Source organism: Chaetodon trifascialis, chromosome 13 (assembly GCF_039877785.1).
Source record: "Chaetodon trifascialis isolate fChaTrf1 chromosome 13, fChaTrf1.hap1, whole genome shotgun sequence".
NCBI classification, from domain to species: domain Eukaryota; kingdom Metazoa; phylum Chordata; class Actinopteri; order Chaetodontiformes; family Chaetodontidae; genus Chaetodon; species Chaetodon trifascialis.
The window spans coordinates 9,718,384-9,737,912 of NC_092068.1; the positions used below are offsets into that span (position 1 = coordinate 9,718,384).

The 19,529-nt window shown below is 43.7% G+C and overlaps 1 protein-coding gene across 6 annotated transcripts in view; it reads left to right on the top strand.

The window, feature by feature from the left end:
* Positions 1-11,138, top strand: part of sipa1l2 (signal induced proliferation associated 1 like 2) — a 79,755-nt gene extending 68,617 nt beyond the window's left edge. For 3 of the 6 annotated variants that reach the window (XM_070977192.1, XM_070977194.1, XM_070977196.1), the window contains 5 exons: positions 3,393-3,612; positions 5,029-5,160; positions 7,517-7,634; positions 8,851-8,929; positions 9,362-11,138. In XM_070977192.1, coding sequence (XP_070833293.1) covers positions 3,393-3,612; positions 5,029-5,160; positions 7,517-7,634; positions 8,851-8,929; positions 9,362-9,508 — 696 coding nt within the window. In that variant the 3' untranslated portion in view covers positions 9,509-11,138. The remainder of the gene's footprint in view (positions 1-3,392; positions 3,613-5,028; positions 5,161-7,516; positions 7,635-8,850; positions 8,930-9,361) is intronic. The other 3 variants (XM_070977195.1, XM_070977197.1, XM_070977193.1) reach the window with 2 other exon arrangements.
* The last annotated feature ends 8,391 nt before the right edge of the window (positions 11,139-19,529 follow it).

Genomic DNA, 19,529 nt, shown 5'->3' on the forward strand with positions numbered 1-19,529 from the left:
GTTGCAGAGAGTGCGTCGATGTTTGATGTTCCTGGGTCCTGCAGACTCTATTAATTGCATCTTCAGTTCCCCCTGCGCCATCCCCCACCACTCATCTCCCATCCATTATCTACCAGGAAGAGACCCTGGAGACATACAAATCAGTTATTTTTGGATGCTGCTCAATTCTAATATAAATGCACTCCATCCCCGGAAATGACAGGCGTGTCCTCTGGCACAGGCAGGCCTTGTCCCTCACATGAAGCACCTCAGTGCAGTAAACAGTTTGTCTTCCTTTCGTACACTGAGCTTGCACTGTATATAATGTGGTGCTGAAAAGAGAACCAGGAAGCATTAGTGCCCGTCTAAAATGAAAGCAGGTGTATCAGGCTTGCACTGTGATTTCCCTTCATTTGATGTTATTTGTTTCCCACAGAGATGGAAAGCACAGTAACCAGTATAAAGGTGCACAGTGCTGCTTGTCAGATTCAAAGAGAAGTACGGTCTTTGTTGTAATCTCACTCTCCAGTCTGATTCAGTGTGATAATAAAGTGTGTGGAAAAGCAATCTGGGAGAGATATGCATGAGGGACGGCACAGAGCCAGACACTCCAACCATATACTGTGCACATCTGATCCCAATGAACACATACTGTTCTTTTCTGGGAGCAGCTTCTCTTGGACTGCATGTTTTCAATCATTAGCTGACACGTAAAGGAATCAAATTGCAATAATGACAATGTTGGAAACATCATTGATGTATTTCTAATTTCATACAGTCTGACTTGTTAAATCTCTAATGTGATTAAACAGAGTCTACGGTAAAGGTTAATTCATGTGTCACTTCCGGTAGTCACCCAATGCCATTGTGTGGGTGAGCAGGTGCAGAGAGATTTTCCTTGCCAGCCGTCGTGTCCGCCGGGACGCCCTTCCACAGACAGGCAGACTATTGTGTGGCTGACGTAAAGGAAAGGCCGCTCACAGCTTGTTCTCCCACACCGTTCCTCTTTTGAACCTCCTGTGGGAAAGAAAAAAGCATCTGAATAGGTGGTTGTCCAACACATCCTCCCAAGTGGCACGTCAAAGGCTTACAATGCCGGTTGTTGTCTTTGTTCAGTGTGGGCACTGAGGAAAAAAAGTCACAGAGATCAGGAAAAATCTAGTTGGATTCAGTGCTGCTTTGGCTGATAAGAACGTTGCTGCTGTACAAAAGAATTCAAACACGTTGCAGCCCAAATCAAGGTGAGGACTGTTGCCAGCTGAGGTGGATTTAGACACACTGAAATAGTCCATAATCTTGCAGGTTTGATTTCTGCAATATTTTCTGCATATTGTGCACAGCAGGTTCACCTAACCAATGCCAAGATGTGTTCAGAGAGCCTGGTTTGATGCTGTAGATGTAATAAATAGATGGCTTATGAAAAAACATTAAGCCCTATTGCAAATGGTTTCATTTGCCGTGACTCCATTTATTGGAGTTCTAAAGCTGTGCTATTTTTGCTTTATATGAGAGAGCAGCAAATCCTTTTTAAAGTTGTTTTGATGAGTGAGAACCTTATGGGGTCTAATCTTGTAAAGTTGGGTGGGAAAACTTGCAATAAGAGACAACCTTGTTAAGTTAAAGCCTCTGAGATGTTCTTCAGAGGCCGTATGTATGCTGCTTTGAATTCCAGTATATATCTCATATTTAAAGACGCACAAGATGTTTGTTAAATTCTCACGATGGGATTTGTGGGGAATCCGTCTTTGAAATTGAGATGGCTGGGTGTTGGCTTGTGGGGATATCAGTCTAGTGTTGGTTACAGCTGGGAAGCCAAAGGCAGACATTTACCCATCTGGCCAACTGCCCCGCATATCATTTGTGGCTACTTTTGATGTCACTCCTGCAATATTTATGTAAGCTAAAAGGGACAGTGATGGATTGGATTGGCTTTTGTGGTTTTGTGTGTTTAAACAGGAGATCCTCTGACAAAATTCTGGCCACAGTCACGAAACTCAAGTATCCCAGCAGTGGTACTCTTCCTTCTCTGTGCACAGAGCACATCCCCTCAGGGATGCCCTTGCTTTTCTAACCCTCACAGCCTTTGTGATCGTTCGTCCTGACCTTGTGTTGCCTTTTGACCTCTGCATTGCCTTTCATGTGCCTCTTTAAGTGATAAGATTCTTTGCAATACGAGTACTTTTCTAAAGAGCACGCAGAAAGCAGCAAACACACTTTATGTAAGTACATTATACCCACTGCTTCACTGAACTGTGCTCATTGGGTCTTTGTCTGGCTTGTAAACAAGCACACAAAAGAAGATGTGTAGAGTTTTTAATAGAGTCCTGCATTAAATGGAGTCATACAGGAGCTCCACTGTTCTCTATTTATCTGTATTGACAATCCCTAGATAGTAGCTTACAGTGGAGTTTAATTAAAGCAAAATTCTGCCGTTTTTAACCTGGCCTATACCCCGTACATGTGGCCATTGTGACTTTATGGGCCATGCTATTTGCACTCACCACCTCTGCTGTAGAGATTCAGGGAATCATGCAAAACAATGTATATCCAGGAAAGCTGTGCAAACCTCCCTGCAAAAATGCCATTATGGCTTTCTGCATAGGGGTCTACATCTGGGTCAACTTGCTGGCTAACCTAACTGCAGTAATTGCACTGTTATACTACTAATTGCAATATTGGAAGGAATACAAAGTTGAAGTCTAAACACGGCCTGCCATCAAAGTCAAATGACTCATGATTGTCCACATAGTCCACAGGATAATCTGCCATTGCATTTTTTTCTGAGCTTCTTTAGACGACCGTACAACTGCAGTGAAAGTCAACCTTACACTTATGACAGTGTGGTTTGGTCAGCTGTCAACCAAGTGGACCTGGATGAAGATGGCTCTTCTAGAGGGCCGTGTTTACTTTTAGGTGGAGTCAGAGACAAACATGCGGCTTGCCCTAATGCAACATTGTTTTGCACAAGTCCTCATTTGCCCAAATGGAGGCGGTGAGTGCAAAGTTATTGTGACTTAAAGAGTCACAATGGTCATATTCAGTCCTCTCTGCTTTCTATGGTTTCTCACCATTAGGTTCAGTGACTATTGGCTGCCTCACCACTGTGACCTCTGTCACCACCTCCACAAGCCCTGTCCCCTTTTTTTCCCACTTGCCAGACACTCTCCAGCTGTGCTCAATCCATCTGCATTTTCCTGAGAGCAAAGACTGTAATTGATTCCTAACACTGTGCTCCGGTGTTCCCTCCTTACCCACCCAGCTGCCCGCTCGTGTAAACCTGCTGTGCCGAGGAAATTCAAAGCACAGGGAAGGTGCAGAGAGGGGGCCATCGGTGGGGGTTTGGAGGTCATTCAGCTCAATCATTTGCATTGTTTTGACTGTCCCTTGACAAATTGTTCTCCTTCTGTTCTCAGGTGTCAGCAGTGGGAAGTTTGTCACCAAGGCGGTCCCTATACCGGACACTATCAGACGAGAGTGTGTGTAGTAACCGTAAGGGTTCGTCCTACACCAGCTCACACAGCTCCATGCTGGACCAAGCCATGCCTAACGACATCCTATTCAGCACGACCCCACCTTACCACAGCACGCTGCCTCCACGTATGATCCACAACCAGGGGGCATCCAACCTAAGGAGTAAGTACAGACAGTGAGACTCTAAAAAATTGTGTAATACTTCACCAAGGAAGCTGCAGAAAAGCTGCTTTAAAGAAAACCAACATAACTCTGCAGTGTCTTATTAAAATACCTCACAGACAGGATGGCTGATGGAGACGTTCTCTGCATGTTGCTCTTAGATTATCATTCTTCTTCTCTGGCACCAGATAAGAGCCAGGATATAGACACTTGTTTGAAGAGCCACTTGTGTCCTACCAGTATCATTAGCACAACTGGTACACACTCCAGCAACACTCCTCAATATAGCCAACTAATTGGAACTGGGTGAGGCACCATGCAACTTGCAAGGGGCCTGCCGCTCCGTCTGCATTAAGCAGACACCTGTCACTTCTGGCTGGCGTTCCCCTTTCTGCTGTTCACCCAGCATCCACTCAATATGCATTAGTGATGAGAGGTGTGATGTGTCCTGTCTGCACTGCTGCAGGTCCTTAAGATCTGTGACATGAACATGCCTATTTTCCCATCAGGAGTGTCACGGTGTCTGTCATACATTATTTTTCATTCACTCATAAGTCCCTGCCTGCCTTCCCTCTCTGTCCCTCCTGTCTCATTTCCATACCATTCCTCATCCGTCTCCGGCTGCCACGGTTAGCTAGAAAATGGCTTTTGGAAAGATGTTTCTCTCTTTAGACTCTTCTGCTGTCAACCTGATGGATTCGCGATTGTTTTGAAGGATAGTTGAGAACACGGGCTCTCTCTTTCCCTTACTGAAACAGTCCAATTTTGTAAACAGTGAATCACTCGAGCTCCAAGATGCGGGGTAAATTGAAAGGAGAGTGTCAGCATCACCTCAAGCTCTCTCTGTCTCTTCTCTGCTTCTCCACTCATGCTTTTCTAAATGCCTCTCTGCAGAATGGGGCCTTGTTTATTGCATTCCCTGTCTTTCAGGGCTGACGGGGAGGGAGGGTGGGAGAGACAGAGGGGAGGGAAAGGAGATATTGATTGAAACATGAAGACATTCACTTTGACAAGTCATTTATCGCCCCTCAGACAGCGCCTTGCGAGTGCTATGCAGAGATGGCGGTTTGCTGTCATATATTTACTGAACTTTCCTTTTCAAAGTTAAATTGTTTGAAACCTTCAAGGGGATGTGTTAGTTTGGTGCATCCAGGTTAGAATTGCACCCAGGTGTAGGTAAAACTGGATAGCAGCTACTTAGCATAGATTCAAGGCTGGAGTTATATCATCCCTTTTAGTCAGCAATGACTAGTTTGAATAAACCCCCTGCCTTCCCCCCTCTACGCCCCCCCCCCCCCCCATTTCTCTCCCAACCCCTCTTGTCTGTTCTGATTCAAACTGATGGGCGAGTCAGAGATTAGCCCTAAACTCACGCCAGGCGTAGACACTGATCAGAGTGCCTGCCTGTCTCTGCAGATGAGTTTTGGTTCTCTGACGGCTCCTTGGCGGAAAGGTCCAAGTTCAGCGACCCGGGCCTCATGCCCCTCCCAGACACTGCCTCAGGCCTGGACTGGTCTCACCTGGTTGACGCAGCACGAGCCTTTGAAGGTAACCAGCCTAGCTGAAGCTGCTGGCACCTCGTGTAACCTCCCCCCTCCTCCTGGCTGCTTAGCGTGTTTATGTGTGTATGTGTTTGTGTGTCCTTAATCTGCAAGTGCTAGCTCGCTTGCATGTGCAGGTTTGTGTGCGCTTTGTGTTTGCGTTTCTTCTACTTCTAAGTTCTGTAGGAGGTGACTCGTGGGAATCCTTTTGCTTTTTGATTCCCATCAAACACTGTCAGTTGGAAAAATAAGCCATTGTTTCTCAGGGCAATTTTGAAACCCAAATTTTAAACCAGCCCGTCATCACTCAGGGAGAGTTCTTACAGCGATGCCTTGATGCCTTATAGTATTAAGGTGTTGGATTGATAGTTTGCGGTAACTTCAACTCCTCTTGGTCGTTTGTCCATTAAGTCTGAATTTGATTCACTGGAAAATGTTGGATTTTTTCTTCTACAAAATGCTGACGGTCATGCGGCCTAAAGCGACAGATTCCCTCCTTAGAAATCAGCAGTTTTCAGGTGGACTGTTGTTTCTTTGTGTGAATGGCTGCTTTAGAGTATTTGTGGGTTTTGGTGGCCAGTGACTGTGGAACAAGTGATTTAGGGATTGAGTGCTCCCATAAATTTAGAACTTACAGTCTGTTGTCTCTCCAGACAACATGACTGATTCGTTCCTGTCAAACCTGAAACCTGTCTTTTCACTCAGTCACGATCTTTTCAGTTAATTAGCATTGACACGCTTCAGCCACTCCATCATCACCTCTTCATTTCTTCCCCCAGTTTAAGTATTTTTTCGACCACTGTCATACCAGTTTATCTCCCATTTATCATGGAAACTGTAACATGCCAACTGTAAGTATTTTTTTTCCACTTGAACTCCGTCTGACCCCGAGACCAATGAGCAGGCAATGTAGCATGTGACTATACATTTGTCATAATTAATGAATACCGCGTAGAGTTTCTTTGATACATTTTCTGCTGCATTGCCTGCAGCATAACATTTAACGAGAGTGGAATCAGTGGAGATGATGCAGAGTCTGACTGGCAGCAAGAAGGCAGTTGTCACGGCAGCCTGGCTGGCCCAGAAAAGAGCTGTATAAACTGGAACCTTGTTGCCGAGCAGAAAGCGGCTCCAGGCTGCCACTGTGCCATGTATGTTTAACCAGCTCTGGTTAGAGCCAGGGCAGAAAGAGGTTGCCAGATATGTAAAGTGTTTATAGTATTCATGACTACGGTCGTGTAAATCCTGAGAGACTGCTCGTATTCATGATGCAAAAAGACAGTTTGAATTGGCTCGCGGCATCCACAAACACACTGTGGCCTCCTGACTATTGAAAATAGAAACAGATTGAAAAAAAATTGGGCTTTGGTAAATCTCGGCAACAAAAGGCTTTTGGTGCCATTACTGACAGCTCAACTACTGGATATGTTTTTAATATTCCATCACAAATAAATACAACACCGTGCAGTCGCTCACATAGATTGCCGTGTTTTCTCTTCAGTGTAATCTGTTTTTGTTTGATTTTCAGCTGTTGGTCCAGTAAATCTGGGCACCGGGTCACACAAAAATGACAAGCGGCTTTTCTGCGCCCGTCACTGCTTTCCTAGAACTCTTTAATCTTTCTGATGCAGCCTTCGAACACGAGGAAAATTTCATTCATATGTAAATGAAAGCTTGGTCTCCCTTTCCTGCCTCGTCTGAACAACCAACTCCAGGCTCGATCAGCTTTTGTCTCTGAGTGGATTAGCTTTCATTTGGGTGGCTAAATTAATGGAAGGGTTTCCTTAATCTTTGCTATGAATATGCAGATCCCCCTATCTTTAGTCTCAGACCAAGGGCTTGAGAGAGAAGAGTGGTTTCTAAAGGAAAAGAGCATTGCACTCCTAAACTGAGCAATCCCCAATTGTGACATGCCACGTATGGGTTTTCCATGGGGCTTTGAGCAAGCTTAACGGCCTGATATGGTAAAACAAGCATGACTGGTGCCTTACAGCTCTCTGGGATCCAGCCCATTATGAGCCAAACAGCTGTCAGAGGAAGCTCAGAGGGGCGAGGGCACTGGAGCAACACCCAGGGGACTGACTTCATCTGTGATAGTCTAGAAATGCTGTTTAAAACCTTGTTCCTTATTGTCTGGTTATAGATCTCTCAGTATGGGAGGAGCAGTGCTTAAACCAGAACCACTCATTCATACAAAGCATGAATGAATCACCCCGTCCTGTCAGGAACGTGTGCATGCGAGTGTGTTGTTCTGCTCTGCTTTAGTTGCACGTTGACACCATGAAGCGCATTGCTGAACACATTTCCTGTTTCTGATGTTGAGGCCAGATTATGACCTGTTACGTCACCTGTTCTGTCTCCAGACCAGCGCGTGGCGTCTTTCTGTACCATGACGGACATGCAGCGGGCAGAGGCTCTGCAGATCTCCAGAGAGCTGACCAGACGAGTGGTGGAGGCGGAGGGAGCAGCGCTGGAGGCAGAGTAGGCTTTACTGACAAACAGACACACAAGCACCAACGCTCCTGCAGCTAGTGAAAGAGTGACTGTTTTCTAAAACCTGGACAGCAATGATTGCCCAATCGTAGCTTAGCAACCATAACCAGGCACAGCAGGTCTGTCAAGCTTTGGATTTCTCCACATGATGAAGTGGCGTGCATGAGGTTCTAATAAGAGCAATAGTCAGCATCTCATGAGATTTGAGGGTGGTGTCTTTTTTCTAACCTTTACCAAACACTCATGAGCCACACCATAAGGGATGGAATAAACAACATGTTTATCTGCTCTAACATAAGCTGCATGCCAGCATACTACGTACAACAATGACAATGAGTGTTATATCCAAAGGCAAGGGGCATGTCATTAGCTAACTACAGTATGTGAGGTTATAGGTGATGTTAGAAAAGGAGCCAAGCTGTTTAGAGTAACCAGAGTGTAGATGACACTGAGCCTCTTGTCCTGCTCTTTACATGGTTTGGAAAAGTTTACACTCCAGAATCTCTATTTAACCGTGAGTTACAGTGTTAGAGAGCGTTTAAGATATACTTTATTAATCACCGCACACACACATGCTACAGGGGGGAGACTGCACACACGCCATGCTTAGTGAAATTATTTGCCACCTGTTTCTCACCTTCAAATCTATGTATCTGGTAAAAGTGAAACAATGCGAACATTATAGCGTAAATCTAACCACTGTGTTGCTTGCCCAGATATGATCAGGGGCTAAGGCTAACTAGCTCTACACTGCAGTACATGAACAATGCCACTCCTATACTTCCACATCCCCCCAGACTTTAGCCTCAGTCTGTTAGCATGTGAAGTATGTTACCATCATATTTACTGCTGTTTTCTAGACTTGTCTGTTTAACAGAGACCAACCTGAAACATTAAACGTCAACTGGCAACAGTTTTAGAATTAGCATTTCCATTTGCTAGCTGGGTAAAGCTGATAAAATCAGTCCGCTGCTTCTGTTTGAAATCAAGGACACATTGTTTTAGAAATTCCTACAATGTAGATGGTAAATCTGCCACCACGATCAGTGTAAATTACATACTTGCCATGTGAAAACAGAAAGCTCAACATGCGTAGCAACAGTAACTAGGGGGGGCAGACTTGGCTAATTGTCCATTATCAGCTTCTTATGTGATAGATTTAGTCTTCAGTCTTAACAATGTCGTATTTTGTGTCCCCCAACAGCAGCTCCCCCTCCACACTAACTGGCAAAGTCAACCAGTTGGAGGTGATCCTTCGGCAGCTGCAGCATGACCTCAGAAAGGTAAGTCCACTCACATCAAACTCATTGATTAGGTTTCCGTCACCTTTTTGCTTTCCTTTTTCATGTAGGCAAACATGTCTGTGTCACTCAGCTCAGGAGAATAGACATTGAGTAATGGGTGCCCTGAGGTCCGTGTAATACAAACTCGTCCACTTAATTCAATATCCTGCTTCCTTTCCTGATTGTTTCCCAGCCCAACATTTCCCCACGTCCACTAATGTGCTTAAAATGGAGAGCGGAAATGCACTTTTATCACAACGGAGAAAAGGCTGCTTTGCCATCTTAATGCCTCCCATTTACACAGCGCTGACGAAAGACGGATGGTGTTGTAATAGCGGGGCTTTTATCAGCCTCTTGTGTATCCATTTATTTTTGCCTCATAGCCCACTGTTGATTATGTATGTGTGTGTGTGTGTGTGTTTGTGTGTTCAGGAGAAAGAGGATAAGGCGATGTTGCAGGAGGAGGTACAACACCTGAGACAGGATAACATGCGACTGCAGGAGGAGAGCCAGACGGCGGCAGCTCAGCTCAGGAAGTTCACAGAGTGGTTCTTTCACACCATTGACAAGAAACCCTGAGAGAGAGAGCGGCAGAAAGAGAGAGGGCGAGAGAGCAAGAGGGCCTTCACTCCTCCTGGGCACCCACTCAACTCCTACTTAAGACTCCCAGATGATCCACAGGCAAACAAACTTTCAACAAACAACAAACCATTACCGGCCCCCAGCGTAATCAAGACTCTTTTAAAAAGCCGCTGCTTAGGAGACTGTAGTGCAGCCCTGTGTGGAGAGACTTAAAACCTTGATCTGGACCTTAGTTTTGGGATCCTCTTCTGTCTGAAGCGCAGGGCTGTTTCTAACGTTAACAGTTTCTCCATCCTGGCAAACGAGACTCTTGGGAAATCTCCCCATCTCCGGTGCTGGAGAGGAATTGAGAAAGGCAACCCCCGAAAGCCCCGCCTGAGTCCCTGGGATCTTCTTACAGTAGTGGAATGTAAAGCTCATTTACTGTAGTCAACATATAATCTACCTACGTATGTCCCGCCAGTCTACTGTACTGTATACTCAGCTGTACTGTATCATACTGCGCACACTGTCACACAGCTGTTTCTGTGCCGGCCTTCACGGACACAGGAAAGTAGAGAGGGTGAGGCGAGGAGGGGAGGAATGTACTGGACATAATGAAGTGGTACTTACTGTCTGCTTGCACCAAGAGGAATCCACATGTGGTGGTCTTGAAACGTACAGTCGGGGGGAAATGAATGTAGCTCAACTGAGACCCTTTTATTTCTGGTTCCAAAAGTCACAAAAGTTTCAAGGTTTGGTGTTCTGGGCCATTTGTTCTTTTTCAATGAATTCCACTTTTTCTTTTCCTCAGTGTTGTAATGTAGGGTCACATGGCAGTAATTTTGTTGTTTAAAGGTGCTTTCCCTACACACGTTTGTCAGTAGTTTCCATTCACTGTCACAATGTCTTAGCAATAACAAAGTGGTAGTTACGAAACTGTGTTAAAAAAAAAAAAAAAGTTAGCACAAACGTGAAGAGTTCCTGTCGAGAAGCAGTTGTACTTGACATGTATTTATAAAACAGGAAGAGACTGTGCCTAAAACTATTGGTTGTAAATGGATTGTTTCTCTTTGCTTTTAATTCTCTTTTATAAACACATGCCTTGTCTGTGGCTCACTGATATGAAATTATGTGTATGAATGTGTGTGTATGTGTGTGTGCGTCTGTGTAGTTTATCACAGCAAAACGTGTTCTTATGCAGTGGTTTCTAGAGCATTAGAGCAAGCGCCAGTGAACCACACTTACAATGCCAAATGTGTTTATTTCTGTACATATCTGCCACAGAAGTGTCTTGTATTTAACACTATTATTTAAGCTTATTTAACCTAAAGTTGTTTATTTTATTAAGGGTATTTGTTTTTTGTTTTTTTTCTGCACTAAGGAGAGAGAAAGCTCTGTGTATGTTGTAAAGTGTGTAGCTTGCCAGGGCAAAAAAAAAACAACAACTATATATTTAAATATATAAATGATGATTTTGGAGATTCCAACATTTGGATGCTGCTAGATTACAGTTTGCTGGTTTGTATGCTTTTAAAAATGTCTCTCTCCGTAAACTGTCTCATCCCTGGTGGGACACTGGTTGCTTTATTGTCTTTTGTTCTATTTTTTTTGTTTTGTTTTTTAATAAATGTAGTTGTAAAAATAAGTGATGTTTGTGTTTTTTGGTATGTTTTATCGCAAGAAACAAGGATATTCGATTTTGCTGAAGGATGGAGGGTACAGGAGAGCAAGAAGCAGGAGAGGAGTGAGAGGGAGGTCAGGCATCAGTCAGTGCCCACCTCTGGAGGCCTGAGCTGTACCATCAGACTATTGCCTCTTCAGGTACAAACTGCTATTACAAGACAGGATGGGCTGAGGCTAACTGGTTAGCATGCTAACCTCTGTAGATGTCTCAGCAACACAATACACAGACATCTAACATAATGTCAAAATAGTTATTTTTGTATATTCTGTTGATAATTTTAGTTCATTTTTTTATGTTTAATACTGAAATTCTTCACGCATCTTTTAAAAGGTGCTGGCTTTACAGAGCTAGGCTAACAATTTCCCTGTTTCCAGTCTAATGCTACGATAATTGTTTGGTCTAGCTTTATATTTTTCGTGCAGACATGAAAGTGGTGTGAATCTTCTCATCCAACTCTTGGTAAGAAAATGAATAAGCAAATTTCCAAGTGCATCAACAACAGAATCTGAATAACAAGTAAAAAATGATAGAATTGTAAAAGTCCCTGACATACTAACAGAAAGTCCTCAAATCTTATGGAAGCCCATTAAAAGCATTACACTGTAAACGTAACGCGTCAGCATGGGACCTTAGATGTACTGAACAGACAAATGAAAGAAATAAAAGTAACCTCCACCAACTGGTTAAGTTACAGTTCATATCCATGTCTGTCCACAGATATATCGTGTCAAGACTTTGGAGGAATTAAATAATGCTTCAAGTATGGATGTTGAAGCTACGAATTGTAAAACGTGGAAGCTTCACTCACACTTTCAACCCAGCAGCACATAAGATCTATACAATCAGCACTGTTTCAAGGTGGACACCAAAGATCACTGTCACCAGTTCAGTATCAACTAAATGTGAAATATGATCACAATGTCCCACCAAAATCTGATCAGTTCATCCCTGAGTCCAAGCGGAGGTTTGTGCCAGATATGAAATTCCCTCCAGGTGTTCCTGAGATATTGCGTTCATGAGAACGGGACAGACGGGTGGACGGATGAACGGACAACCTGGCCACAGCCACAGCTGTCGCCAGCGCAGAGGCATTAAAAGATTTCAGAGGTGAGCTCTAAGTTCGTTCTAGTGGTACGAATGATATGAACATGAAGATGGGCTGAGAGCTGAGTACCTGTCCTCACCAGCCCGCTGATACCTGTTCTCAGACAAAAGACCTCTTCTTGCACAGTAACATTGTTGAGCTTCTGCAGGTGAAAACTAAGACAACCTTTTCTGAGAGACTTTTTCACTCCCTATTTTGTGAACGGTAGGTGTGCTAAGACTTTCAGATGGAAACATGCAACCGTAATGTGTTTGTCACTCGATTCTTGGTGAGTTGGTGTGCTTTAAATAAATGACAGATGTTGCTTTCACCGCAGGGACGATAAAGGACTCGCTGAATAATTAATCATAAGCCTTTTTGGGTGCGGATAGAAAAACAATTAAATTTGTTTGCTACTTCCTGCATAAACCTCCAGCCCAGCTGCTGGAGCGTGGTCAAATCTATCATGTCCTCTAGGGGCTAGTGAGTATGCAGCTGCAGTGAACTGTGGGTAGAGCTTTTTTGGGATATATATTTTTTCCTCATTGAACTCACCTTTGAGGCCTTTGAGGGAGATGGAGCCAGCTGTAGTTCCTGGATTTTTTTTTTTAACCTTTGCACCACCTCTGTGTCAGCAAAGCTTATCTGAGGTTACGAAGCAATTTCAATTAAAGTCAGACCACTTCATGAAGGAACCCAGAGGTCATTTGACCAGGCAGCCTGTTCTGACCTCTCCATTAGGCCACTCCAAACTAGAGCGGCCTATAAAAATGCCTGGACGGTCTTGTGTGGACCAGCTCCGGGTTTGGCCAGGAGCAGCGTGCAGTCAGATGAGGTAGTTAATCTACATGTGTGTGCGCGGTGCCAGGACAGCAGATGGGAGCTCACACTGGCACAAGGCGAAAGTGTTGCCTGTTTCAGATGGAGGAGGATTCCAGGGTGTGTTGTGGAGGGGAAGATCAGGAGTTCGACCACTAAAGAGAGGTGCCAAATGACTTTGGCATCAGGGAAATCTGGAGACATATCCATGGACAGAGGCCGGGCCAGCAGCAGAGAGGGAAAATGGAAAACGAGCTGCAGCAAAAATATGCATGGGACAAATCTCACAGTGAAATGACATGCTGGCATTTTACTAGCCTTGCAAAATATGCTGACATGCAGTAAAGTTAGATGTAATCCAGTAGGTTGAAAATCTACTCAGCCAGATGGAAGCGCTCACAGTCACGTAAACTATATTGATTTCTGATATTTGACTGTGTCAGCACTTAAAGAAATAAACGTTAGCATTTCTCCTCCGCTCGCGAGCGACCATCGTCCACCGCTGCACAGATTTGGTGCTCATCATACATAATAGCATGTGACTGGGACACAGTTGTCCTGCTTCCATGGTCCCACAGCAGATGCTTCCCTGCTGTGAGTGCCACCCTGGTCAGGATCATGTTACCCAGAATAGGGTTCAGTGTGCCCAGAGCACAGCTGGCACAGCTGAGAGGGAGGGGGGACACTATCGACAGCGAGTGTAGGTCAGCCTGCAGTCACCACTTGCAAAATATCAAATATCAGTATCGGCTTCAGCTATCAGCTTCCCTGCAACGATGGATTAGATTTTGTGTTTCTGTTGGATTCATGCAAAAAAAAATCATCCCAAGGATTGCAGGGAATTATTCATCAATATCAGACTGTCTGTCAATGCATTATTCAGAGCAGATGTTGTATGTAATCCTTGGTTCAATATCAAGATGCCATATTTTCCACTTTTACCAGAAAATTAAATGTATAAATTATTGACTGCTGCTCGAGTATTAAGCGTTTAGGGTGGTGAAAACAGGAAAATTCAATAGGCTTGCTTTTGGTCTTGTCAGACACTTAGGAAATCTCAATTGTGTTGTGTGCCTGCGAGGCGTAACGGCAGGATTATCTCTCTCACCTGGACTGCTTATCTGAGCAGCTCATCTCTCCTCAGCAGGCACTTTGAAATTCCCTCTCACTCACAGGGGAGCTGCATCTCACACACAACACAAAAGGAAGGAATGGAGTGGGGGGGGGGGGGGGGGGGGGTAGGAAGGGAAAGCAGTAGACAGTCATCTCTCTGCCCCACATGCCTCCCAGGTCCCCACGGGCCGTCACTGCCTGTCAGTCAAGTCACAGGTGACCACCGTCTTAGCTGAACCTAGTGAAGGGCGACATTTTATGAGGCACTTGCCTGACTGCCTGGCCTCAATAGAAATCAGAAAGGGTAAAAAAAAAAAAAAAATCATTCTGCAGAAAGGTCATAGCTGGCAGCAAAGCTTGAAATCTCACACATCCCAGAGAGTCGAAACCTCCTGTGTTGTTGGTGTGGGGATAAAAGAAAAGCTCATGCCTCATATTCTCCATCTGCTTTCTCACTGCCAAATTAGATAAAGAGACAGGAACAAATAGATAAGACAGGGCTGCTGAATTATCTTCATTTGCCGAGATGTCCTTTCTGTTGTCCTTGTCAGCCTCCAAGCAACAGCGAGCTCTGCCATCGATTCTCAATCGGCTGCTACCAGTGCAAGCAGCCCTGACTGTGCGGAGGCACTCAAGGCTCAGGGCAGGTGGGTGAGCAGGTGGTGGGTGGTGGTTAGGTGTTCAGATGCACATCTCTTGGCTGGCTATCCCTTTTTTTCTTAAAGATATTGATTATGTAAAGTTGCATTAGTCTGGCCTGGCCTGTGCAGCTGAGTGGAGGGGTTGTTTTAGAGGGTCATGGGAATATTGATGTCTGGAGGGTGAATGGTAGGTGTGAGGGTGGGGGCGTATAGTACCGAATAACAAACAACCCCCACTGATCCATCATCAGCAATAAAAGCTTAACTGGAGAAGCAATTGATCCTCTGTGTGAGAGAGGAGATACGGAGACACTAGAAGGTCAAATGCAAAATGTGTCTGAGCCTTTCTCGTCGGCACTGAGCTCAGGAATGAGCGATTCTGTTTGCCTTCATCTGGCCTGTCCGCATCAAACTGTTAAATAGAGTGCATGCCGTGTCCGTGTGCAAGTAATTAGAACAGACCTATTATTATCTGAAGGCAGGTATTGTTGAAAGTCTGCTTCTTGCCCATTGTGGTGGTCTCACAGTCATCATTTGCAGTTATTTGGAGTTGATTTAAGCTCATTCTCTGCAGAAAAGCACATGCAACCTTTTCAAATACTTAACTAAAAATTGGACCCAGGCGCAGTGTTACAGGCTGCTCCATACCCCAATGCACACTCAGTTTTTTCCACCTTATTCTCAGGGTTGTTATATATCCGAAAGAGCAGATGTCTCTATTTTTGAGCTGTGGAACAGATGTGAGAAAGTAATAAATGTCACATCAGGTGGTCAGTTCCTTACAGTAAGTCCATGATCTCTTTTTCCATACGTTAAATAATTTCATATGACCGAACAATACTAATGTCGTTTAATGCTAGCAGCTTTAAGAATTAAATGAATAAAATGATACTAAAGAATCAAATGCTGGCATTGCTTGTTTTCTGAAAACTACCTGATACATTAAATCTGTATCATATCAATGTTTCGACAACAAGTAACCAACTGATAGACTTCAGAGACAACTGCCGAGCAACAGAGCTCTGTTCGAGCTGTTCCAGGTGACAAAACCAGGAAGTTTAAGCCAAAAAATCATCTTTTTCTAACTCCAACCAAGTTGGGTTTTCACAACATAAAATTGAAAATTGGAATGTAAAGATGGCAAAGAAATGCAAAAATTCGACATATCCATGGTTTGCAGAAAAGTGCCATTTGTTGCCATTACAGATGATGGTGCTAAATAAAAGTCAGGGTAGAGCCAAAGTAATGAGGTTTTATCCTCCAAAGACTATGACATGCAAAGTTTCATCGTATTCCAAAACTGTTGACTGATCGACCAACCAAAACTAACCTCCCCTGAGCCACCATGCTAGCCTGGCTAAAAGTGACCTTTTTATCAGATAATTGTATTTCCAGTGTCTGAAATTTGCTTGGATTAGTATTTATATACAATCTCTTATGGCCGCCACCTGAAGGGATTCTGTATATTTCTGTCTTCTCACGGTCTCTCACAGAGAAGCGAGTCAGGGATTAGAGGCTCCTGCTTCACATGCCAGATGGTGACATTTATGTCTTTATTCAGCATGTCAACAAAAGTAATAAACGTTAATCTATGGAGCCTAATAAAACATAAAAACCAGAAGATTTTGATTTGTGATTTTAATTAGCCTTCTTGATAGCAGGACTTTATGTTCACCAGGAGCAATGAAGCAAACACTGAATATTGGTATTTTCCTGAATAGTTCATTAACTGGTTCAATAAGTGCAAATTAATGTGCACTTCTTCCTCTCCCAGTGACAGCTCAGTGTTGATAATGTGGGAACAGAGCTCCACCATTACACCCCATCGTGACAAAGGATCAGATTGGCTCAGATTCCTCCGGTGTATTTGCCATTAGAAGAATGTGTAGCTTTGATATGACTCCCATTCAAAAAGTGTGTCATCACAATCTCTATAACTTTATTACCTTCGTTTCATCGGCCTGTTGAACTGCAGAGCTGTTACTTACACCGTCTTTACAACTACAGTTGTCAATTTAAAACTGATATAATTAGTCAGCTGGTTTAAATGCACTATGCCATCATGCCCACATGCTGTATGATATACAACCTATGACTGAAATCATGAGAGAATAAATTCATACAGATTACTCCAGCTCCACATGCTCATCTATTGACATTATATTAATGCTGACCTCCGACTCCAGCCATTATACAGTACTGATTAAACGCAGTCAATAAAGTACAACACAATAAGGCTGAATGTATTTGCATACAACAGCCATCTCAAAATGAACGACCTTTAATCTCTGGCACTCACACTGCTCCAGTCCTCAGACGTGCCTTTGTGTGTTATTTACTTACTTACTCACAACTTATTTGTCTTTGTTCCCCGGTGCGACATAACACTTTGACAAGTGCTCACCGTGCTGCCGCTGTAATTTATATGTGTAATAACAAAAGTGCAAAGCTCCGGTGGTCCATATGTCAAAGTGAGGTAGTCAGCTTTCAATCTGTCAGGTCCCAGAGGTACGAGAGATTCCTTCTTCTCCATCAATTTTACCATGCCTCCATTTAACATGCCACCCCCTCCTCCACCCAGCCTCTGTGCTGTGCAGTAGCATGCTTTTCTCTTTTCCAGTGCAACTTTCTTCCTCACTGCACACCATTTTGCTCAAAACTTTGGAGGTCATTTGAATAATGTGTCTGTTATATCTGCATGTTATTGGTGTGGCTACTTCATTACTAAAATCAAAATGCTAGCAGAAGAAAAAAAGTATGTAAGCGACAGACATTCATGTCATCCTCAGGATCTTTTCCTCTAGCGCCATCATCAGGTCAGTATTTCACCAATACTTTAGTTTATGACCAAGTGCCTGCAGAGATAAAGATATTTACATTGGCCTGAGCTGCACTTTGGGTTTAGCACTAAATAGCAAACATTAGCACTGTAACATGCTAAACTAAGATGGTGAGACATATAGTAACACCTGCTAAGGATGCAGCATGTTTGAATTGTTGCTGTGAGGATGTTAGCATGCTGGCATTAGCATTTAGCTCATGGCTGTAGACCATTGTTTCAATGCAATTTTCCACCTCACTGTGGATCATATCATTAGATGGAATGTGTCAACTTTTACTGAAAATGACTGTGCCATTAAGACACTAAATAAATATAATAAAAATAATATATAAAAAACACTTTGCAGCTGAATTGGCTGCTGAACACAAATCTTTCACAAAGCACAGAAACAAATGTGTAAAATGTGAGATCTAACAGAGCCTTTGATGTTTTGTGGTTGTAAGACAAAGCTTTTGTATAAAGATTTGAAGGAGGGGAAGCCCCTAAGATAACATGATGCAAGGACAGAGAGGTTGAGGATGGAGACAGAGGGTTTTTTTGTTCCTTTCCTCCTCCTAATGTTCAGCTTATCAACAAAGCCAGGTACCAATCTGCCTCCCTTCCACTGCATTCCCCAGTGAAAAGGCCTCTAGTCTGGATATTCTGCCGCAGTCTCCAGCCAAGAACAGACACACGCTCAGATAGAAAAAATGCTGCTTCTTTTTTTTATATAGTAGCACCTGCTCTTCCCTAGCTCATGGTTACTGTAATTTTGCCCTTTCTCATGCAGTCTCTAATCATCAAGCTCTATCTGCACACCATGTGACAGCGTAAATGGGCCGGGGAGAGGAGAAAGAGTGGCGTTAAGTGCAAGTGCAAGCCTTGTGGCAGCCTGTGTGCCTGCGAGCAGCTGGAGGAGCTCAAACCACAACATCTGCAAGGAGCGAGGTCAGGTTTCTATCACACCACCCACAATGCAAAGCCACGTGTTGCCAGAGTCATGAAGGGCCAAAGGCTGAAATATAACAGGCCAGGTGTGCAACAAGCCAGTCTTAGATCACTAATACTGTTTGAGTTGATGTTCATCCAAATTTCGACCAAACTGTCGTGTGTGTTGCTGCATATGCTTTCTAAAATTTCAGATTACTTTTGAGTTTGCTTGCGTGACATGTTTTGCTGAATGTTTGAGATAATTTACCTGGGCTGACAGCCAGACACGTCTGTGTGTGCATGCACGGCTCATCATACTGTTTGCCATCAACCGTCCTCCTGTCAGTCACCGCTAGTGCATTGTGCAGCTACAGCAAACACAGACAATGAACAAACAGCCCACACATGCTCCTTACAGGTGGTTTCGATGTGGTTTTACCCCATTCAGTGAATAAATGAAAAAAAAAAGTTCTCATGACTATCATTGTGTTGATTTTATGGCAGTTTTACATATATGCGTGTGTCCCGTGGTTGTGTAAAGATTGATCTGCTTAAGCCAAGATTCAGCTTCCAGGAACGTACTTTCACCTCAATATATTCCAAGACTTCTGCAAACATTTTCACTTTGGGAGCACTGGCACTCACGCTCTCCATATCCACTCTTTAAATCCCGGAAAAAAATTTGTTGACTTGCGTGCCTGTTGTCGAAACAGTCTGATAAAATACATACCCATATATTGAGCAGTCAATAACTGCTCAATAATGTTAATAATTTCACCTACGATGCATCTTTTAAAACATCCGTCATTGTCCTCTGCAGCTGAAATAAGAGCTTCATGTTCTTTTGGGTCGTTGTCACCGTCAAGGTCATGCAGTTGGTGATGTTCATTACTTTGTCTTTCTGGGTCCAATTAGTTCTGTGGCATATTCCCAAGAAGAACTGA